The following is a 25376-nucleotide window of genomic DNA, read 5'->3' on the forward strand; positions in this document are numbered from 1 at the left end:
GGTGGCCTCAATGGGCCGTCCGGAGCGGGGGTCATCTTCAATCGACTCTCTTCCTTGCTTGAAAAGACTATGCCACTTGTAAACCATGGTTTTACCAGGGGCAGAGCCCGCTGTAACTGCTAACAGCTCTTGAAAAATCGTCTGAGCGGATTTTCCTTGCTTGGTGAGGAACTTAATGACGGCGCGGTGTTCAATTTTCTCCATATTCGCTGAGTTCTTCCCGATTCACTTGTTTGCTGGTCGATAGTTCAAACGTTAATGACCCGATTTGCTTCAAACTTGGTACATATACTGTTAATGAGGTGTGCAACTAGCGGCTACCTGTACGAGCAAACCAACCCCCTCCAACCCCTCCATTCCGCGAACTTTTTGACCTCCCCTCGTAGATTGTTACAATGTATTAAGTATTCCTTGGGCTTCTCAAACGTAGCGTAGGTATTAGCACTTTCGTACAATAATAACTCACTTCGAACTTTCCTTTCCAAATGTTCTCGTAAAAATGGAAAACTTGATTTAGAGAACACAGTTTGCAACTGAACGGCAAAATGTATAAGTACGTAGGTACCTAATATAAAATATTTTTTTTCATCCGCTTACTTCTGCAAGATTAATGGGAACATCACTTATAAGTCAGTATATTTTTGAAATGTTTTATAATATTTTCAAGTCAGCACTTAACACTTTACAGTTTTTTAAAATGAGTTGGCTTCAGAGGCTCCAGTCAGTAACAATGTTGTTATTGTGTACTTTAACAATGTTGTTTTTGTAAAATTCTTGTATTTTACGCGAGTGTTCTTGTTTTAGCCTACAGGGGAGTCGTAAACTGGATCAATCCATTTACGGCTGAAATCACCGCGCAACGTGCGTATAAAACAAGGTTGAAGAAAATTATCGGTGGGTACCAGCAGCCGCTTTATCTTGAGGTGATTCGAGGCGAGGCGAGGCACGCGCCGCCGAGCAATTTGTAAACAAAACGCACCCGCCGAATAATATCACCCTACTGCTGAATGCGTGGCCGTTCGCTGGAGTTTCAGCTATAAATTCAAGTACCATCAGAGATTGTGGCGTTCTACAAGCCCGTGTTTCTAAAAAATTAAGCCTCAATGATTCTCAAGGTGTGTTCTCGAGTGTTTTATAAACTGCCGATTTCGTTAATAACCATTTATGACACAGAATTTGTTTTCCTTTCCGGAACATAGACGGTACCTAAGTATTATATTATGGAAAACCACGGTTTTCTAAAATGCTTTACTTATGTGTTTTCGAGGTCGTCGTTTTCCTTTGGATTGTGGGCCGTCGACTGCTAATGTCCACAAATCTGCTACTTACGACGGTACCGGCCGGGTGGGCTAAAAGGTAGTGGGCCCCAGTATTCCCTCGCGGGGTGAACCCATTTGCTCGAGTGAAGCGTTAGCTATGTAATACCCACATTATTGCGTGCCCTGCACTGGAATGTTAATGCGAACTCCTTCAACGCGCAGGTATCATGCTTCAATCCTTGTACGAGTTAGCGCTTATCGCGTTTACTCGCTCATTAATGTTTTACGTGAGCTTCTTATGTAGCTTTGTGGTAAGTGTATGTAGCTTAGCCGGTATCTAGACTAAAGAACTCGTTCAAACCTACAACTAGGTACACCAGGTACCTACTTAAAAAAATGTCATAAGTATTACATAAATTCAACCGGTTACATAAACAAGGAAACAAGAGCTTAACAAAATGGATCATAATGCGAGTGGGATCTGTGATTCTACCTAACATACCGTGGAATTAGAAGTCACTGCTACCCTAATCGGCACATTAATCGCGGTTAAGTCCATGAGAGCTCTACACGTATTTATGTCTATGGAATAGATTATTCAGTACTGTACAGTTAATTAATCCTTTGGAAACGGCTCCATTAGGAAAATTGGGTTCTGGACGACTACCTACTTTGTTGTTAGGACCGATAACTTGGAATCACTAATCAAGTGAGACAAGATCGAAGGAGGAAGAGGTCGCAGGAAAAAGCTATAAACGGCTGTCTTAGTGTCCGAAGCAACATCGCAGGAGTGGGTAAATCGAAGAAATGTCGCGTCGCCTACCCGATAAGCCCATTCGCTAGAGATGTCTATCCGTGGGACAAAATCACTCTAACGTAAAATGGTTGGTAACAAAAATTGCCCAACGCGAAATTGCCTCAGAAGCCTTTCGATCCCCGGTTTTCGATGTTGTTGGTATTGAGTTTGTTTGATTCAATCAGGAACACTCAATTTAGTTTATTACAACAAATATGTACCATGTCTATTAAGAAAGTAAACGGCTTTACTTGAACATGAGATGGTTGTACGCTCATCAATAAGTATCAAGTTACACTTAATGCTCCCGGCTCGAGAGAATATACTTACTGAGCATTTTAACATGAGTTACGAAACTACTCTACTCGTGTCTAGGTACAACCTCATAATTGGATATAAATGCGATACGCTACCTATCTATAATTATTACTCAGATATTTCGGACGGAAAGGGCAAGTCACAGGGACTGTAACCTGGAACCTGACAAAGGGCAGCAGTAACTGTCAGTACTATTTAGAGGCGGAGGACAGGAGTCCTAGTATGGCTTTGTAATAGACTACTCTGGGCGCCATCCCACTTGCGTCAGACAGAGTGCTGCAGGGCGGAAGGCAAGAGGGAAACCACTTTTTTTCTATAAAAAAGTAGCATGGAAAATGCTGCACCGACAAGAGCGTACCTATTAAAGTGATGATGATGACTCAGATATTTGTGTTTTAATTTGTGAAGGGGATACTTAATGGTAATATTTTCATGTAAGTTTCGACTAAATATAGTGATATTAGGATCGCGTTATATACACCACACTAGACAACTTATGTCTACTCATATTATTTATATATTCCTCATTATTATAATGATATGTAGGTCTTGTCGGTACTTATCAGGAAAAGGTTAAACCTAGGTTCCCGAAAAACGTGGTACGCGTACCTACCAACTTTCTTTAATTTCTCTACATCGAATGTGTCAGAATTTTTGTAAGTAAGGAACTAAGGATTTTGTGTTTCAAAAGAGCTTTGTAACAAACTATATGCAACCTGTATTGAAAACCAACGCACATTTTTCTTGTTTGGATCACTCTTTGTGCGCGCGAAGTTCATGATTTTGCACAATATTTCAGAAATCAAGTCACGAAACATGTTATAAACTTCCCATAAAAATTGCGCCCGTCATTCTCTTTCATAGCTTGAGCTTAAGGGTTTTTATTATATCTGTATCCTCATGTTCTTTCCCTCTTTTCCGAGGAATATTGAGTTAATTTCAGACTCGTCCTTTCACTCAATTCTTTCAGTGCAAAATTTCCTATGACACAGAATATTTGATTTGATAAACACGTCGCTGTTACTATTCAATTCAATCGTCAGTTTTCAAGCCGCTAGGAGGCCTCTTAAACTTATTTTATTAGCTAAATACCGATACAGGTAAACAGTTCTGTACCGTACAATATAGGTAGGTACCTAGGTACTTTCGGTAGCTGAGAAAAGCTTGCAATACATAGTTCTAAATGTTCAAATTATTCGCTGACCGACTTCGTTAACATTTACATTTGATTTTTAAACAACATCGTAGACAACTGACCACACAAGATATACAGGGTGTTGTAACATCGTAACGAAAACTTTGAGGGATGATTCATCCAGACCATGATGCTGAGTTGATATCTAGTGGAATTTTCGGTCGCAAAAGTATGGAATTTTAAAAATCTAAAAAAAAAGCAATAATTTTTTGACGGAATATTTCACTTGATATTAACTCAGAATCATGGTCTGAATCATCCTCCTCAGTATTCGTTACGATGTCACTAACACTCTGTATATACCCCAACCGAGCAGATATAATGTAAACGCTTCTTATAGGCACTTAATAGAGTAGGGAGATGGTAGGGTAACCTAATTGGCTTGAAGCGATGTTAGAAGAAAAAGACAAGCTAAATACAGTTAAGGGTGCCGGGCGCAGTTAACGTTAATCTCGTTTAAACAGACATTAAAATGCAGGGATAAAATATAACGACAACGATACGGCTCACCACCGATCACGTTGGTCTAACAGAAAGCTGGATGAGGCCTGAGTACGTAGTTCATCATGCGTTAATTGTACCTCTGCCTCACCCAGTTGGGAATATAGTCGTGAGCTTAAGTTAAATAAAAAAAAAATCCTTCCATAGATTTATAAGTCATATAATAATCTCTTCATGGAAAACGCCCAACTGGGCACCCTCTTCTTCTTCGTCTTAAACGTTGTACCGGGTGAGAGCCTTCATGCCCTCTGCAGCAAATCTACAATAAGTCACGTCAAAAAAAAAAGCATAATGCTGGGACTGATAGAGATTCAAATGTAATAGATGCATAATGTAAAAGATGTAGACGTAATTCAACGAACTATTGACTGTTATACCTACTTGCCACAAATGTTGACGACACCTTTATAGAAAATGTAGATATATATATTTGTAAAGTTGTTTCAGTTGTAATGTCGGTTATGGACACAACCGCCAAACGCCCAACTTAGACAACAGGTTTAAACTTCTAAGACACACAAATTGAGTTTCAATACAGAACACTAGTACGACATACCTATAACAAGTTCCCAGATGTTATAAAACATACTTTACGCAACTGGAGCACAAACAGCACACAATACAAGTAACGTATGCAAGCTGGAAAGCTCCCACTTAGTCGGTAACGAATGCACTCATCGCCTCCGTACTGTCTGCTGTAATACAATTTCCCGTCCTGACGCTATTGCCATCTTGGGGACAATTTGGTCTAATGCTGTGCAACGATGCACCAAGCCAGGCGTTGTTCAACCCATTTTGAGGAAATGGCCGTCTAGGGCTCTTCGCATGGGAATTCAATTTCAAATGTATAGCGTCTGTGATGCAGGTAAAGTTTTTAGTTTGCATTTTTAAGCAATTTGTATTCAGAATTGGAGTAAATATTCAATGATTATTTTATCATCGTTAGGAGTATCTTACCATACCTGGACAAGGGGATGAGGTGGTGTCTAAAGTGATGAGTGAAGTGCATTATAAACTGGTCTTCTTCTTCTAAGAGAAGAACTGGTACTTATTATTGGTATTGGTGGTTGGTTAGGTTAACAATACCAATGTTTAATGTTTACCAATGTTTTTGAGGTTTTAGTTTCCGGCCAAGTAGTAATGCCATTTGCGGCAAATCTAAAATAAGTCGCGTCAAAAAAAAAAGATGTTTTAGTGGTTGTATAATGACACCACTTGAAACCACTAAAACCTCAAAAAAAAAAACTATAATATTTATTTATTTATTTACATTTCACGAATATACAAATGCTATCTATAAAGCAATAATTTATATGTTAAGTTGCATTATTACAGTTTTATAAATATAAGTACCTTCTCTAGGGAATACCTCTGCGTAGTTGAATACCTAGGTACTTCACTTCCAAAGCAAGATTTTTAATAGAATGGGACTTACATTGATGTTACCTTTCTTGAGTGTTATTTGGGTCTTTATTTAAAGGGTTGACCTCAATAGTACGTCCTAGACATAACACCAAACTACATACAATTCGCGCATGTATTTTAGGCTGGCCGGATCTACAGGGCGTCGGAATAACCTTCCAACAGTTTTATAATTATATCTGGTTTATTATTAATATGTTGTAGAGAATAGTGCAGTATGGTCATTTAGTAGCTATCGAGATCATCTTCCGATATCCACATACAATTAATACTAAGTATCCAATCGAAGTCTTTAAAGTTGTCTAAATGGATTCAAAATATCGATTTAAAGTACTCAATTACACAAAAAACTCATTCATCATTTAATTTTACCCAATGTGGATGTGGATTTCCCTATTTGGAGTAGTATACTTCAACCAGTACACATGAACTGATGATGATACATTCGGATTTGCGGTACATTAATCTGCCATACCTACGTACGTATCACTACCAATAATGTATGATTCAGCCCAGTTAGGTATCAGTTACTGAGTCGACATGTATTGAAAACATGCATGACGATAAATTCTCTTTTGAGAATGGATGCAGTCTTCATGGAGAAGGATTTCCAATGAGGGTCTTTCCAATCGGCGTTCCCCAAAAACACGATAGATGGCGTTGTTAAGCTATTTCTTTGTTTAAACTTTTAATTTCATAGATAACAGACATATGCATCTTTTATCTTTATTTTTGGATATAAATGTTGAACCTTTTTATTACATCAAAGTACAAATACAACTTCCCCCCGTTATTATTCTGATCGAAATAAAGAGCAGCAATATAGGTATCAACATCATTCTACAAATTATGTGATCCAAATATCAAGCTACAAATAGTTTTATATATCCTTTTGCCATTACATTATTTGTTTTAAATAATTCGAAAATAGCAATGAGAAAATAGATATTTAATTATCTCATTAAAGCTGTACAACGCCATCTATATTGTTTTCGGTAAACGTATCCTGGAAAGTCCCTCTTTCAAAGTAAATCAGATCTGTCTCTTTAATCTTGAAACGACTGTATTTTGATTGAATAAAATATTATTTATAAGACATGAATTGATCAATTGATGAATTAATGAAATACCTAACAATAATATACAACCTGTCTATACAAGCAGATCAATAATAGGCGTTAAACTTGCACAACTTAAAACGACGGCATCCTACCAGTACATAAGACACTAACTGAAAAGTTCAACCATCAGCGAAGAGCAGAGTTAACGCTTCGAACAATCCATTGAATAAGTAAGAACTGAAAACTATTGGAAATCTAGTTCTGAAGACGACGACTGACCTTTTGGTTTTGTTAAGAAATTCAATTTGAAAACTCACTATTGCATTGCAGTGAAAATTTGATGAACTCTCTTTAAACTTAATCTTCAGAAGTTTTCTTGCTTTAAACTTGTCTTTATTTACCTACCTTGTGAGGAGAGAAGCTCTTAATCTGGTTACGCTGGTTGTTCGACGAGGTCAGTGGATCTGTGACTCTACGGGATTCAGCGGGCACGTTAAGTTGAGCCCGGTAAGTAACACCAATAGTCGTTAGAGAGGGTCGGAAGCCTCTGGGACGCGTGAAACTGATAGTTGTTGCTGTTACTAGCTCTATCACCTTTGCGTACTAGTCGTAGATAGAACAGCGTAGTAAAGTATCATATGCCCGCCCTAACTCCGTATAACGAAACGAGCCAGTGACTATTAGCAGGAAATTCCTTAGATGTATATGTTTATTTACCTGCGCTTTTGTAGTCGTAAGCCTTGGTGTACGTGTCGTAGTCGTCATCGTAGATCGATGCCTCGGTATTCACCAGCAGAAGGCACATAGTGAGCCAAAGAACCCACCACGCCGCCATTTTGCCACTTCCAGTCTAATCGAATTCACTGATCACAATTTTCTTCACACACTTACTACATCAGCGTCTTTCCAGCTGGCAAAAGAATTGAACAAGATTGGAATCGAATTCATAAAAGCTAGATGATTTTTACGGTTCTCTTTTGTCCTTAGGCAAGCTTGTTCAGAAATCTGATTGCATTCGAAAATAATAAAAGATATTTGTCGAAGCAACATAATGAACTATGCGGGCTCTTGTAGGTATTTTAACCGATTTCATTTTAATGTAAAAGGTCTTACAAATGAAAAAAACTAATTTGTATTCACTCATTTTAAAACTTTTTTTAAAGAAAGCCATTTCACTAGAAACGACGTCCTTTTGAGTTTTTTTCTCTGAAGTCCTTAAAGAAATTTCTCTGAAGAAAAATAATCAGAAACAAAAAAAGGTTAGTATAATAAACGATCACTGTAATGAATTCGACTAACAACTAATGGGCTAACTATATTACAAGTTTAAATTATGAATCTACTGGGAGGTGGCCGAATTAAAAGCAGGTAACTAGGGATAAGCCTCCCCTACCCTTTATCTCCCGTGAAGGTCGCTTTCCAAAAGTTTTATGACCATAAAATATTACTCAGATTGGATTTTCTGTTTACATAGTGGGTAGAAGTGCCTATGGGTGCTCATTAGATGAATTGCTTAAACCATACGCTAATTGGCTCTATTTACTAATCGATTTTTCTCTCAAACTTTGATGTTATGTTGCCAATACATGTCATTGCAAAATCGAAAATTCCTGTAGGTAGGTAAGGTAACATTGAATCTTTAACGAAATACAGCCGATTATAAACAAATTTATTAGTTCTGGTAACTAAAGCATCTTCTGATGTAGTATGTGACGACAATCTTGATTCTTCAATGTAAAGTCTTGCAGAGAGTTCATTAAACGTCTGTTTGTCTTCAGGTACAGATTCCCAAGCAGATACTATATGTCTGTATTCAGGTGGTAAACTCATTAACACTTTAGTCATGATCATGCTTTCAGATAATTTTTCATCTTGAGCTTTCAATTTTGCAACTATTTCTTCAATTTGAGATAAAAATCTTGTAAGGTTTCCTTCATATTTCAGGTTATAAAACTGTGTATGTAATAAGTGTTTATTCACTGTCGATTCCTGTTCAAAAATGGTCTTAAGCTTTTGCCACAATTGGTGTGCAGACTTGCATGTGGTTAAATTTGACAACACTTGTTCCTCTATTTTGTGAACTATTAAAGCTTGAGTCTTGGCGTCTTCGTCGAATTCCTTCTCGGTTGGTTCACGTGAAAGTAATGCGTAGTTCCCTTTCGCACGTATCAATATCTCCGTTTGAAACTTCCATACCGTCCAGTTGTCTGAACCTCGTAGTTTAATACCGTTGCCACCACAGGCCGACCGCTCCATTGTTACAGCGTATAATAAAATTTCGCTTCACAACCGCATGCACTTCACATGAAAACGAAATAAAATGGCGTCCTCGCTCCTTCCTTCTCACAACCTTCCGACTGACGCGCTCCACCACACGTCATATAATATCCTCTCCAACTCCGACCTGAAACAGGATTATGGCGCTGGGCCCATAACCTGTTGGTTTACATAGGTCGGATTTAAATAAAATGGTTGTGATATTTAGCAGTATGTTTTAATTATAGACACAAAGCAAGACAGCCATTTACATGCAGCAAAGGGGATGGCTCAAGAGACCACAGACAATACGTCACCAAAGACAGTAACGTTTCGTTACACACAACAGGGTCAAATTACTTTTGCTTAATTAAAATCGCAAATTATAAAATGTTCATTAAATGAGGTGACAATTTATTAACACTTTATTTCGAACATTTTGAGAATAGAACAAAACAGACTTTCATTTTGAAAATTTCGAATGTAGTATGCATGTTATTTTCTTATATCATGGTCGTATGTATTTTTTTTTTCGCGATGGGGTACCTACTATTACCTTTCGTGGCTAAATTGACTGCGACGAGGGTAAGGTCAAAGGTCGGTGTTTATGTGAGGATTTGTTATGATTAATTAACTCGTGTTTTTGTCGGTTCACCTGCCCATACAAAGACAAAGATCGACCTTTGATAGCAACAACGTATGACTTCCATTGAATACCTATGTATAGATTATGAAAGTCACGGTCCGAATGTTAATATAGTAAGGCCACAGTGAAAAAAGGTCACGACATTGTAATCCCATATGTTGAATGAAATAACGTCACAGGTTACTTTAAATGGATGCAAATAACAATACTTTGGTGAAAAAAAGGTCACAGATAAAGAAATATTTGTTATAGATATCAATAATAATGAATAACATACGTAGGCACGTAATTATATGAATAATTTCCGATGGACGCTTATTTTTTCAAACTGTCAGTTATTACATTTTGTCTTTGGTCTAAACTCGTATCTAATCAGATATATTATGACCGGTAAGTTAATTGTAAAAATAAGTAGATAGGTACCTAGGTAAGCTATTTGAAAATAACACATTACAAGCTGTGTTCAGTACAATTACAAAACTTTGGAAACTAGTTATTTCTGTAATAATTGCAGACTTAAATAAGTAACATTTTGAGCCACTTGTAATCAAGGTGTGAATACGGGTCACACAATTAGGTACCTAAATTAATTCCTTTTGTAGGTCGGTCCTTCGCGTGGAAACTGGTATAATTATGCCGATACTGCAAACTTGTATTCTAGTCCCTGTTAACTTGTTTATACAGGCTTGTACTAGTTCAATTTAGATAGAGATCCAGATAATGTGTCAATTTCTAAGAAGTTATTGTAATTTGCGAAAATCGATTTCAGTGGGTTCGATTAATACAACTTGAAAATGTTATTATGTGAGAGTTAAAGTAGAATCAATCGTAAAGCAAATTCACAATTTCATATTTTTGATTCGAACTTTCCTTATCCTTTTAAAAACATCGTAATCTTTTCCTGCTCCCACCCTTACATCTAACCTGACCCTATAAAGCTTAACGCCATTGAATGGAAAGTTCTCGAGTGTACGCGAAAAACTTGTTTCACAAAGTAGGTCTTCGTTAAGCGTCAAATGAGCGAAGTTTCCTATTGAGAAGAGCTGTAGCCATACCGTCCCTCCAGATCCATGAAAACTGGATGCGGTTACCAGGTCTCTTTCATATTTTTAATCGCTGAACTTTGTCACGGTGCCCACGAGATCCTAGCTACGGAGTTCCGAACTGTTTTGGATTAAGATTTATCGTTGAACTTAGCCAATGCTTTTCTGATGCCATTTGAATAAAATTCGTCCCTGGTGTCTGGGGATTTATTCCCAAAAATAAAGACCGTGTAATATATATACCGTGAGTAAAAGCTAAAATGGGACCGCATGTCCCGACATTTCTTCAAACTAGATAAACACGCCTTTCTTGTCAGTACACTGTCTCACGTCGCCCTCTCTATTGATTGAAAGGTCTAGAGATTGACAGCTGCCTACCACAGTTTCGGATCACCCAGTTGTCGTTTCCAACTTTTGGCTATTTCTGTGTACGATCCGATGGATCGGGCTGACTCGAATATTAATTACTGGCAACTTCAAGAAGTCGTCAATTACAGCATCCTACCTATTATTCTACTCGGACTTGTACTATATTCCAGGAACTTAGAATAAGATAGATTGTCTAATTAATCACAATTCATTTATTTACCGTAAACGATAAACAATATTGATAAAGTGCTAGTATACGAAACAATTATTATTCAAGCCTAGATTCCAGCGTCACGTGATCAGAATGCGCAAATCGATGCTTTTTATTCGAATTTAGGTCACTTATCTATTCGTTTACTATCAAGGGCGTGACGTCGACTTTATCTCTACTTTAAGACGCACCCGAGGGAAAATTAAACAGGATAAGGAAATATCTTTCAATCAACCTTAAATTTTCCTTTACGGCGTCATCAAACCGCTTGCGTGCGTTAAACGAGGCATGAGTCGTAATTTTCGCCGGGACCGCAAGGCGCTGCGGATCGCAAGACCGACAGGCATATAATTAACAACCTCTGTCAAATTCACACCCATCACTCTCCCCAGCCACGCCACGCCTTCTTTTCTGCAAACTCCCCTTCAATGTCAAACGGAAGCTGCCATTAAAAGGCGGCTATGTCTTCGGAAATATCAACCCACTCTGTTTTCATAAAACCCAAAGTACCTACCTATCTACCACCGCGATGCAATTCCCGAAATTCACATCGAACCTAATTAACATTGTGCAAATCGAAAGTTTAAATGGATCTAAGGAACAACATTAATCACTGTACAGGCACATAGGGAACTGGAATAATTGAGATAAAACCTCCGGAGGTTTAACAAAAATTACAGGTATTTTTAGCTCTCATTCCGTTCTCTCCCATAATAATTCCAAGCGCGCGGCTTTGTAGGCGTTTTGAGTTTTTATAAATACAAGCTTCTCATTTTAAACTATTGGCAACATTTTTTTATTTTCGAACGTAAAATGTAGTTTTAGTTTGAATAGATAAAAACACGTATGTAGACCAGGGGTCAGTGGGCTAGACACTATTCAATGCTTTTACACTATGGAAATTACTTCATGCATTTCATTTGCATCCGATATTGCTGCCGCACGTTTTTTTACCTTTGTGCGCTAATTAAAAAAGTCGTTTGTGGCTGTCGGTAGCGACCACTAGATCAGTTCCTTCACATTTAAACCTTTGTACATAAAGTTCCTTCTATTAGTATTAAGTGAATTAGATACTTGTGCTGCGCAATGAGCAAATTGCGTATTTGCTCATTGCATTGTACGTAAACTAAATTCAATGCGTTTACCTAACTGGGGCAGGTATTACCTAAAACTTTGTTAGTCTCGTACAACACATACTAGCCGAATAGCTTTAGATATTCAGTACACAACAAAGCTGGTATAAACTTCAAAAGAGAGCGGGGTTCTCGTAAATTATTCTATCGATTCCTTCTATACTATTCAGTTGAAATGGCCAGGGATATCTAGATGTTAAAAGTCTGGAGCTCAAACGGGCAGTGCACTGGTGATTCCTGAGATAACGACCGATGTTCCTAGAAGCATTTACACCCTGTCCCTAACCAGTACTACTCTGAAGTTTCTATTTGTGCTGACATAAAATTTTTGATAGACAAGTCAGCGATACACAACGTCCAGCAGGGACTGCACAGCACCCGCGCCGCGCGCGTCGCGAATTATATCTAGGACTTCGACCAACAGCCGTCCGATGTTTATCTACGTAGATAGTATTTGCTGCGTTTATAAGTACGATATAAATTGATGACTTATTTGTATTCTTATATTTAGAACCTTAATAACACCTTAATATCTTTGCAGATTTCAAAAAATAATTCAACATGCTTTGACCTAGGTCGTTAAGATTAAAACTTCGTGTCTAGCTTAGAAAAGTACCTACTTTTTATCCAAATAGAAAATCCACTGGGATCCAAAACTTAGTTCACAAGCAAGAACTAGTTTAAGTGAATTATGGACGCGACATTCCTGCCAGACCGTGACCTATTACACTGAGTGGACTATTAGTTTATTTATATTCTGAATAGGTTTGCGATGTACCATGTAAGTCAAAGTGTATATAAATAAAGTACACAGATTACCTATAAATATTGAATTGCTAATAACAACATTGTATGCATGATAATGCAACATAGCGTTATGTGTAAACATAAAATAAATTAAAAACATTCCGATAATTAATAGGGTAATTAATTGCAATAACGGTGTAATTAATTTTAGCGATACCGAAATGGACCTCCGAGAGTTGTTTTAAACATTCGCATTTTATCACAAACAAGCCTGTTAATATTTTTTTACTTTCAACACTGACTTCAAAGGTTTCTACCAGAGTAAAGCTATAAATTTTCTACAGAACTGAACAAAAAATATGATATCCATCTCCGAAATCAGCCTGAGGGCAAATTAGTTTCGTTTTCACGTCTAAGGGTTCTAAGGTCGTTGACGTATAAAGAAAGCTGTAGATCCTGCTTGGATGGATCGCGTATTTCATAGAAGCACTTTTCTTGTAATATCATGTACTAGCAGTATGATTGATCGGTACACTCGACCGCTAAACTCAATTTCCATTTTGGAATTTCTCGTTACACCAAACGCCGCTATTTAATAAGAAATTGAGGGGAAACTTTGGAAGCTTCTTCAAATTTCACAAGAATCTTTGATGTCCGCCACTTAGTACATAGTTGAATTCTGGAGTAAGGTTAAGCGATTATCTAATTAATTTTCTTGTAGAATGTTTGATGAGATCTGTCATTTGGACAGAGATCACATTCATCTACTTATTTGTTTTCCAGAGCAATTATTTAAATGGGGTAATCTCGTAATTATCTTAATTATGCGACATATTTAGTACGCGAGTGTACCCCGCTAACATCTGAGATAGAAACTTGCTCAGGAGTCCGGATCGAAAGCGCGGTTTTATAGTTTTTACGGCGCGTGCGCGCAGGCCACATTGCTCGGCTGCCTTCAAGTAGAACGAAAGGGCGACAGACACTTTGCTATCATTAATGGATAATCCTCAACCATAAATAATCAAATTTCGTACCTCACCGCTTTCTAACAATTTCGCTGACTAATAATGCAAATTGATGGACGTCGAAACTGAATTTGCTGCTACGAAATTTCATGCAAGAGAATCGGAACTAATCTACGAAGGTATATATTGGAGATGGAATCATGATTAGACCGTATGCCGTGAATCCCAATGCAAGACGGTCGGTAGGTATTATCTAACTACAGTTACCCGCAACAATGACTATTCAGATATAATACAGATTCTCATGAATAGTGGGTACTGTAATTGAGTGCCTAGAGTAAGTACCAAGGTAGCTGAAGAAAGGGTAACAAAGAAGCTTCCAAAACATTGCAGAAGATATCGAATGTAGGTAAGTCTTTTTAAACGTACTTTCTTTTGCCCTTTTCTTTATACCTACTCGTATATAGTAGGTAGTATAGGTGTCGTATGGTAGGTAAAAAAAAACTGAGAAAAAAATCATCCCTTCAACCCGCCACTCCAACGACACTCGTACGAGGCGTACGGCTCAATCAAATAACACGCGATTGCCGCGCTTGTCAGGTATCATCGAATACCACTCTAGAGAGTTGCTAGAGGAGAAGATATTAAGAAGTACTCGGACCCAAGGTGAACACCCCATTTTATTCTCGTCAAATACTTCACGATGACGCGGATCGACATGAGGGGTGATATTAGAAAATATTCAAACTGTCTCAGTCTAGACTTGAACATCAATTTTCTCCAACACCGTAAATCAAAATAAATTGCTTGCCGCGTGAAAAATTATGGAGGCGACATCTGACTGTGATGGAAGGCTGAATTGATGTATTTAAACGGGCTATAAGGTGGATCACTTTATAAATAGACAACGATCGATTAAGGACTGACCCGCCTGGATTTATGTGATAAACCGTTAAGATGCCGTGGGGTTCTTGTTTATTACCAGTTCTAATTTAATTGTTCCACCTTCTACGGTATTTTAGCTCAGGACCTGTTAACACCTTTTGTTCTATGTTACTTTATAATAATAAAGACGAATTGGTTCAACTCATTTTGAAGTTTGAACATTCCATAGTGTCAAGTTTATTGCTTACTCTTATTATTCTTCGCAAGAATACCAGAAATGAAACAATTGGTAAGCATTGCGCTCAAAATAAGTATGTACGCCACGAATTGTGTAGGGGTTTCATTTCACACTGTTATTGCCGTACTTATGCTTCGATATTATTTGATTTGCTGAATGTATACGTACATGAAATTTTGTTTTCTTTAAACATACAAAAACGTTGTTTTCGTTACAGGCAATGCCTACTTTTCAGAATGTTTTATTATTAAAAGTTACATTTTATTTAGTAAGGAAGATTATTTATTTTGTATAAATCAACCTACAAAAAAAAGCTCTACTAATAAATACAAAAGCGAGAAAATACAATGACAGTTATATACACGTTTAGTAAAAGAGAACCGCAAAAATCACTGAGTCACTTTTAAGTATCACAACAAACCTTCGTTCGGCACTCGGAGTGTTAGAATACGAATAAGCTGTCGCGTTTGTAAATAAAATGATGGCACGTAAATAAATCGTGAATGGAAGGCCGCGGGGCGCGATCGAGCGCGCCGGGAGTCGGGACGCGAATGCGGGGGCGCGATCCACCACCAGCATCCAGCTTTTCCCCCCACCCCCCAGCTCTCTCCTCACGTCTGATAACCTGCTACTTCGGAAGTCACTAAACTCCGCCATGAATGTCACCGAGGTACCAACACCCGACTTGTGAAAGAAAATGTGATTTTTATTGAAAAGGGTCGCTATCGTTACCGCCACTATAGTTCGCGTGTTGGAATCGATAAAATCCCATGGAATCAGTCCATGTCGCACAAGACGCCTTTCGATTCGGGATTAATTATACCTACTTCGACACACGGCTTTAATTTTCTACGCAGTACTGTTTGGATAACTAGTACCTACCTAATTATATTTAACACACAGCAACGTTACATAGCATGCCTGTATCCCCGAACGGGTAGACATTGGTACCCATACGTATAGTAGGTATCACTCGTAGTAGTAGTACTCTTCACCAGATATGTTTAAGTCCCGTAATTAATTCCTGTCGCATTTTATTTAAAAATTACCCTTATTATTATATATCTATCTGATTTGATCAATATACAAGAAAAAGGCCAAAAGGCTTCAATATAGGTTTTAAATCAAATCAAATCAAATCAATTTATTTGCGAGAACACATAGAATTATTTATTTACTTTTAAGCTTCTATCTATCTATCTACCAACAAAGTTACCTACGTTAGGGCTTCTAGTTGTTCATAGACCAATCAACTTTGGAGACACAATGCATGTTATATAATAAGATTGTATTGGCTCCTGAAATTCTTGGAAGCCTCGAAACAATTTAAGACTTTCAAATAAGTAAGTTAGTGAAAATGGACACATGTTTTCAAGTCTTCAAATCGTATCTTCATACTTTACCATATAATTTATTTGGTCTAACTCGTTCCTAAACTCACTTGTGCTAAATTCGAATACTTGTCGGTCAATTTTCGCACGCAACACGTGATAGAACGTAGTACCTGATACTTAGTGCATTTATTATCTACATAGTTCAAAGTTCTAAAATCAATGGTTACGTAACGACGAAGACCGGTAGCTATTTGTGGGAATACCTATGCTGTTTCTGTATGAAAAATATTTTCTTTGTGCTGTAGGTAATTTATTAATCAGACAAAGTACAATTTAAACTGTTAACAGCGAGCCGCCGTAGCCCAGTTGGTAGAACGCTTGTTTTCGAATTCATGTTTGGATCGTAAATGATTATCACGTGCTTAGCGGTGAAGGAAAACATCGTGAGGAAACCCACATTTCCGAGAAATGCATTTTCAGACGTATGTGATTTAAACTGTATTGGGCTGGTTTTCCCTCTGCGGGTTGGAAGGTCAGACAGGCAGTCGCTTCTGTAAAAACCAGACCTGTCAAATCTTCAGGTTAGGTAAGCGGACCCTGTGAAAAACGAGTTAACGCTAGGGAGATGATGATGAACAGCGAGCCCTGCACTAGGGATCACCTGTATCGCGGTGGTTCAAAGTGCATATGTATGCTGTTTGCACAAAGTTAAAATGCTTATTCTTGTCTGTCAAATATCTGACTGCAAGTTCCGTCGGATCTGTTGAAATTCCCGTAATAACTTTAATTTTCACGAATGCACGACAGAAATAAAATTGAATATTGTTGGGAAATTCATTTAGCTTTTGGACGATTTGATTGAAGCGGGTTTTTAGTATTCAATCCAAAGCCACAACATGGTAACTTTAATGGAATGTGAAAAACGCGCGTGCGATATTTTTTCGTGGGTTTATACCTGACGTGCCATTTTTGAATAACTTGACCCGATGACAAAAACAATGAAAGTACTCAACTAAAAAGTCTAGCTATATTTTGAACTAACAATTTGTTGTTGCATTAGGTATTAGATTGAAAGGACTGAGAACATGCACTACTTAAACAAAATGCAATTACTTGTACAAGGTTACCATTCCGTTAAAACTTTTAGAAATAGAAATATAAATGTTTTATTGCGACCATGTGTTCGTACAATTTGTGGTGTTATAAAAATACAGAAGTAAGTTAACATGGACCCGGTAAGGGCACTGCAACTGGTAGAGGACAACATACTTAATTATTAACTTGTTATAAGATCGGCAAAAAAGTTGTAAATTCCGGTGAAATTGTTCTTTGTTTATGATGCCGCCATCATGATTTATTGCGTCAGTGCAATTATTCCAGAACACGCACTCACACATAAGCGTGCACGCAAGTCGAAAGCTCGATCTGAGTTTTCTTACCGCGATAGCGTAGCAATTGCATCAGACAGGTAGCATACCTGCCAAGTAGGCTCCAGTGAATTATGCAAAAATCTAATACTAGACTGGTCTTGCAATGTACCTTAATGGTAACTGCTTATTATTAACCTGACATATTAAATACACAGCCAGCCATTTGAAGTCATTACACTTTCATTTAGGTCGTTGACTAAATAAAGCTTATAAAAAATTACACGTACATATCAAATGTTATTTTTGCGTTGACTCGCCGTTGGGGTCATTAAAGCGAAATGCAATTCAAGTACTATTTTCTGTACTCAAAAGTGTATTTTCATAAAATATTATTGTTCACAGCGATACATTACATTAATACAAATATTAGGTTCATTAATTCCTCGAATAATGGAATTGTACCGATAAATGATGCAAATGTCTGTATTTAAGTACCAATTTATTTATCTAAATCGTCGGGGCTTACTGCGTCTCGGTAACTGGTCTCTTATCGGAGTCAGCACGGAATTGCATCAGGAAGATAATTGCCCGTTCGAACTGGACGCTCAATGTGCCCATTTAAACCCTACAAAAAGAGCAGATTCGACTTTAAAAGCACACATTCAAGGTATTGTTCGGAATCGTTTTTTTGTTCCCTGAATCTTAATTTGGGTTGATTGAGGGGAGGCCAGTGCTCAGCAGTAGGACGTAAGTATATAAACTGTTTATGTTACGTATGTGAATCTTAAGCTTCAACCGTCTGAACTTTTGATGTTTAACTGCCAATTAAATGGCTTATTTTCAGTAAGTTCCCTTTGATATACAAACTATATATTAACTAGAAACTAAGAACAAAAGCCAGATGATCCGCCTACGCGATTCCAGGAATGTTTACCTAAGTATACAAATTTAATGAAGTGCGAAGTATTTTCTGGCTCCGTTCAAGTGTGTAAATTGTAATCCGAATCTTACCTAATCGCTTGCGACGTCACATGATGTTCACACTTATCAAAAGCAGAGTGTCAGACGTTGGTGTCAGCCGCACACACATGTTACGTCACTCTGAGCAATGAGGCTTCTCACCCTGACACATGACTGACTCCCTCGTTAATTTGTAACTGAAATCCTACATCCGTCCGCAGGCGAATCTAAACCTTAATCCTTAATCTTGACGCACTGGGGGGATAAAATTCGCCCAAGAAACGGTATTGCCTCGAGTTTACATTTCAGATAAAAATGTCTAGTGTGGCTAAATTACGTCGCCGTGAAGTTGCTTATTGACGCTCACGACTTCTTACTCCATTTACTGAAGTAGTCTGTGGGATGTATAGCTTAATCTAAAGTAGATTTTAGCAAAGAAGATCTGTAATGTATTTATAATTATTTTACTTTAGTATTAGAGACGTTGTTGACATTATGTAAAATCGAATTTGTAGCATGATGACAACGTTTTTTAGAATTTCACGACATACTTTATCTCTATAAAGGACAGATCCGTCCGTAATTACTTATAATAACTAGAGATAATTTAAATGAAACATATTATATATTTAAGTATATACTCTAATAGGCATAAGACACTTGCCATTATAGGTAGGCGGCTGACGTCTATCCGATAGTGTCACCTCAGTAATGGGTTCAACGAGGGCCGACGATGTCTCTTCCAGGGATATTTTATGTACAAACCATTCTCGTATACTACAGTAAATGTCTCCCCAGATTTGTTCAGCGCTTCAAGATTGAAAACTATTAAGGAACGCCCCAACAACCCTTACTGATAATCCCCCACTTTTATTTCGAATAAGACTTTTATGACAGCGAACCCAACTTCGTGTCGTAACACTTTATCCTTTATTTATTAAAAAAGTTCAAAATCCATGTTTGAAGTTACTGACGGCATCGACCTTTAACTTTCTGATAAGTCCGCAATTTTTTTTGAATGCGGATGTCGTAGTATTCTAGAAACGGATTATTACGTCATGACTGCAATACTAATAGTACCTAAATAGGAAAGATTTGAGTTCTTAGCTAGCTAAAGGATCAAATTGTACGAACCTCGTGTACTGGCTTAGTGGCGTGTTATCACAAGAAATAATGTGGAGTATTAGCTTGTTGTATTTAAGTTATGTTACACGTGACAACAACAAAAATAGACCTTTATCTCGGACCGGAGATAGAAAACATCTAAAATTGCGTCGCGACTTCCAATATAATGAAAATATTATGACTAGTTATCAATGTCACTTAGCAAGCTACGCTTCCTTTTCATTACCGTTATAAAATGTCATTATTTTTCCGTGTTCTCACTAGTCATTTCCATATTACAATGTAAACAAAAACAAACAGACAAAAGTCTGGACACTTAAAAATTAAGGGCGACATTACACGTAAGCACTTTTATCAGTTCTTTATTTGACATGACTTATTGTAGGTTTGCCTCAGATGGTTTTAACTACGTGGCCGGACAAGTGGGGAGCGCTGAGGGCTCTTGAGCGGTGCAAAATTTAAGACTACAGGCCTGAAGTGGGCAGTTAGGGAAGCGCGATTTGACTATCACAATTCTAAACAGCAACTTATGTACATGACACGAACACCTTTCGATGGTTATGTCGTGCCTTCGGATCTCGGAACGTGACGAAAAACCTAACGTGTATTACAATCCTTACACTCGGAAATCGCCGCGTTAAAATACCCAGCAGTGTCGCACTATGCTATCTCCAGCCTAAACTGTCCTAAACCGCTGGGATAATCTTTAATCCGTATCGTTCTAGGAACGTTTGTAGGTGTAAAGTGCTAATAGAATGCGATGCAATAACGTTAATACGCTAATACTGCCAATACCGTCTACGAACCCTAAGTTTTTTTTTTGTCGTAATAATGCACACATAGAACATTAATAGAGTCAGAATAAATTCATTTTTAAAATATTTTTGATTGCTTATCGTTGCAATCTACTGATGTATCGTAGTTTGATTTGGGAAACTGTTGCTAATTATACAGTTATTTCTTGACAACTATGTTAACATTCAAATACTAAATCGACGAACATCTTTAAAACAATTTCTAACTTGGCCTACCTATGCACGGCTACGGAGGGCAAATAGACAGAAAAAGAAAGAGTTTTGTCCAATAGACGTAGCGAATTCTATCGACGTGGATAAACGTCGTACGGCTATTGGTCGGAGCCTTCAATATAATTCGCGCTGCGCGTGGCGCGAAACACGTGCCGCGGGGAAAAACGCGCCTGAATTCTATCATGTGGTCTCAGACGTGGATTACCAACCTCATCCACCTGAATTTATGTTACATAATGCAAATATGATGCGATGGGATGACATTAATGTTATAACAGCGACAATAGTCAACCGATAGTAAGTGTCCGGATACGCACGACCTACTTACTGATATACCTACCTATCTAACGTTCTAGTTTGCTCCGATAGTGAACACTTGTTCCGCAGTCTACAAGTGGACAGTTGACCGACTAAACTTAAGTATGCTAAAGTAAACTTACCTATAAAGCTTATGGAGCAAATATAACATCTTTGGATTGGATAACAAACACATTATGTTGAACTCTGTTTGGTATAGATTTTTTTAAATATTGCTAGGTGCAGTTTATGAAATTGTAATACAAAATGATGGTTATAAAATAAATTAGTAAATTTGAAGAAAAAAAAAGTGAAGTTACCACCATGCAACACACTGACTCCAGCACTGCAGCGGTGTAGTAACCATAGTATTATTCCTTATTCTATGGTAGTATTAAGTGAAATCTTGATAGTTTATTTCATGAGAAAATGGTTATGGTAGGTATTTTACACTGTTTCTCGTTTTTTCGCTTATAAAAGTAGAGATAGGTACTTAAAAAGTAAGTATACAAAAAAAAACAAAATTACAAATTGTCTTGACTGATCCTATTACCAAACTAATTCTTTCTCAAACATGAATCTAATTATTGGCAGTTTATTGGATTGGTTGGTGCAGAAAACCAATTTATAAAATCGTTTTCAACCTTAATTTTGTAAAGATTCCATTCGACCTCATAAATTATTCTGTTTACAGATCATTCGCCAAGGGCAGGGTCAGTTTCCATTTAAAAATTTAGTACCGATAGCTCTCTCCATCATCCAGTCAAGTAATTAATCTGTGGTCAAATCCGTTTCCATGACAACCCGTCGCAAAACTCTAATCAAAAACTTGAAACGAATTCAAAATTCAAAAATATCTTTATTCAGTAGGTAACATAGTTACACTTGGAATCGTCAATTTTTACATAACGAACGTCTCATCCGCCTAAACCTACTGCAGCTTCTCACAACCTATATAGCCGGGGAATACATTTCTAAAGTCCTGGCAAATCGATTTCTTTTATGATTTCATTCTGCTTATCAATATTTCGTTCTATTTCGGTATACTTACTTACTTCTTAATACGTCATCGAAACAATAACCGTGTAATATAAAAATACAAGCAAAAGTAAAATAATTACCTACATATATAATTCATTTGGGTTTATTTCCTTAATTATTATAACGAAATTGGAGCGCTAGTTCGTTAGTTCCCTTGAGACATTACAAAGATATAATTGTACGTATGGAAAAGTAGTTAACTCACACATTCGTTAGAACTTGTCGACGAAGTTACCTAAAAGAAGTTCCGCATGTGACATAGATACTAGAACTTGGACTGTCAAGACGGGACTAATGAAAAGCGATGCTCTGCTAACGAAGACGGAACGTCGCCTCGGCACAATTAAATAGGTAGGCCCAATTCTATCAAAGATTAACTCTGATATCTCCTGTCAGGTTTAGGAGTCAATAAATTGTAGGAGACGCGCCTCCGAATGGAAATGAGTTTGAAAAACTCGCGTTGGCGGGGGAAATATTGTTTGTTTGTCGACGTGATCCGCCCGTGGAAGTTGACAAACGTGATGAAAAAAATATTGGAAAAGTTTCCGAGACGAGGTGTTTAAAGGGGACGGCGACCGAGCTTACCTACAAGCGGGAACGACGGAACGCTGACGACGATCCGTAATTCCGAATATTAACAACCAATTTTTAACATGTACCTATTTGTTTAGAAACACTGGAAATTATACAAAAGTTTCACAAGAGTTCAAAGGTTGATGCTAAGGTAATGTTTTCTGACAAAAGATGTCTACATCTCTCCAAATCTTCCACCTGATGAGGTTACATACCTTTATTATGCAGCATAAATATTTAAATGAATGAGTCGTATCCTTTACGTAAACTTTGGTCCTAAGAGGCTTTTAAGTGCGTCACTTATGACTTAGCCCTCTTTTCGGTTCAAAACTCTATTATGTATGCGTAAGTACTTGCGTTATTGTCAAATTCTTCTATATGTAACTTGTTACGCCACAAGTATCTCAATAAAGATTACATTAATTACCTCAAAACAATGCAAGTGTAATGTCACAAAGCTATTATTTATTCCGATAATAACAATACGTGTGTCACATAGGTTATAAATACACCACGAATGGCCGAGTTCCCTTTTTGATAACGTTATCTATTAGTCCATAGGTCATTGCGATGCTACTGAAATATTTTCGATCATATTTCGGAAAAGTCTGGCTGGCGTACTCCGCAGCCACGCAGGACTGCGGAAAATGGAAAGAGGAAAGGGAGCCTTTTGCCCAGCAGTGGGATCTTATAGGTTAGTTACTTAGTTCGGAAAGATCTCGTGACAGATTATTTTGTAACGAGGATACGTGATGGAAAAGAAATGAAGTGCTTTGAATAGAAGCCATATTATGAAACACCGCTTAACTTTCCTCTCTAGAATGTGTGGGGTTAAACAATGCTTACTGTTTATAAATGAGTAAAGTATTAGATACATACATTCATAAATAAGCACAAGCCTGAAGTAGCAAGGTCTCCGGGTATTGAAAATGCGTAGCATACAGTGAGTAACCAGCCTGTCGACTTCACTACGCACATGATGATACAATTAGTGATCCAATTATACGACATGTAAAGTACATTATTTTCGTACTCATGAAGGAGTAATGTGCAATATGATAACTCCTAGTCTTTGTTTTTAATGAAAAATATAATATATTAGTGATATAACACTGACGAAACCCACTGCTGGGAAGAATGAATATAAATTCATTAGAGACAACAAAGGCGTCCAAGCTCGGCTAATGAAGAAGGACGTCTTGTTTAATTACCTTTTGTAATTTTTCTACTAAGCGGGTCGACGTATAAATTAATTTTCTTTCAGTGGCCGTCCATGAGCGCCATTATGAAACTAAGTGAACCTCCTTTTGTGCCTAATTTAATCTACTTGGTTAGAATTAATGTTTTACGACATACACGTTTTTGTCTATTTTTTATCTTGCTTAACATAACATAACATTTGCTCAAGACTATATGCCAATTGGGGGAGTCAGAGGTGCATCTATCACAAGATGAACTAAGTACCCGGGCCACGCCTCAACGAGCTTTCTGTTAGACCAACGTGATAAGTGGGAAGCGGTATCGCCGTCTATAATGGTCGAGCCATCTACGTAAGTGAAAACTGCACTCAAGATAAATTAATAACTCATTGGTTCAAGTCCGGTTGTTTTGCAATATAACTGTACATAATTTTTGGTTGGTTCCTTAAGCATTTATCTATAGTTACTTGGACACAAACACGGAATTATAATGATGAATCTTCACAAATGTTTAGTTTACCATATTTATCTCAACCTACCTAAACTTAGTAAGTATACCTACTAAATTACTGCATCTCATTCCGCAATTTGATATTCATGGGTGTATTTTTGTCAAACTATATATGTGTAATGTACCTATATATTATATAGAAAGCTTTGAAATGTCGTACCTAACGTTAGTTATATACACAAGGGGTCACTGACTGCCTAATCTAAAGCAAAATGTGGATTTTACAGTAAAGTAAAGGCGATTTCAAAGCAGAATTCAGAACCATTATAGAACCTAAATAGGATTAACCTAAAGGCAGACCACCTGCAGCCATCCAATAAGCATTCGAAATGCTAAATGGATTTGGAGGAGTTCACGATTGCACTATGATAGAATTTCAATCTGTGGTCGTCCCATACGTTCATCGTAAGAAAAATGGTAGGTGTAGATACATTGAAAGGTACACAAACAGAAAAGTGGTAACTTCTCAATTCATTAAAAATTAACACATACATACATAAACTCACGCCTACACAATTATTTTGCTTCCTCCACATTCATCAATCGCTTCATACACGCACGCCAGTTCAGAGTAGATCGTACTAAACCTTCTTATTAATTAATAATCTTCTTCTTATTAAATATTTAATACAGAGAAAATTAAGTCGAAAAAGTGTGACTACGAGGGTACAAACTTGTTAACCAGTACACGACCGGGTCCTCGGCCTGTCCATGCGATTTTTTTCGTCATTATGCCAGTGGCAGTCATCTATCATACATAGCACTGGTGAGTCCAATCCTTTAAATATTTAATATTGAATCCAATATTGTGTTATAAACGGTCGAGAACCTTCACTCGATTGCTCTGAATTACACAAAACAGTGCGTGAAATTTATTTTCCTTCCATAATCGT

General features: G+C 37.4%; 1 protein-coding gene across 10 annotated transcripts in view; it reads right to left on the reverse strand.

The window, feature by feature from the left end:
* The window catches only part of LOC126376923 (low-density lipoprotein receptor), a 217859-nt gene that overhangs the window by 27078 nt on the left and 165405 nt on the right, over window positions 1–25376 (reverse strand). For 2 of the 10 annotated variants that reach the window (XM_050024517.1, XM_050024531.1), the window contains exons 1-2: window positions 15467–15609; window positions 7270–7462 (exon numbers count right to left, since the gene is read on the reverse strand). The exons of 7 other annotated variants lie outside the window; for them this stretch is intronic. In XM_050024517.1, coding sequence (XP_049880474.1) covers window positions 7270–7387 — 118 coding nt within the window. In that variant the 5' untranslated portion in view covers window positions 7388–7462; window positions 15467–15609. Of the gene's footprint in view, window positions 1–7269; window positions 7478–15466; window positions 15610–25376 lie in introns of those variants that run through there. One more of the 10 variants, XM_050024524.1, reaches the window with a different exon arrangement.

This window comes from Pectinophora gossypiella, chromosome 2, assembly GCF_024362695.1.
Source record: "Pectinophora gossypiella chromosome 2, ilPecGoss1.1, whole genome shotgun sequence".
In the NCBI taxonomy this organism is placed as follows: domain Eukaryota; kingdom Metazoa; phylum Arthropoda; class Insecta; order Lepidoptera; family Gelechiidae; genus Pectinophora; species Pectinophora gossypiella.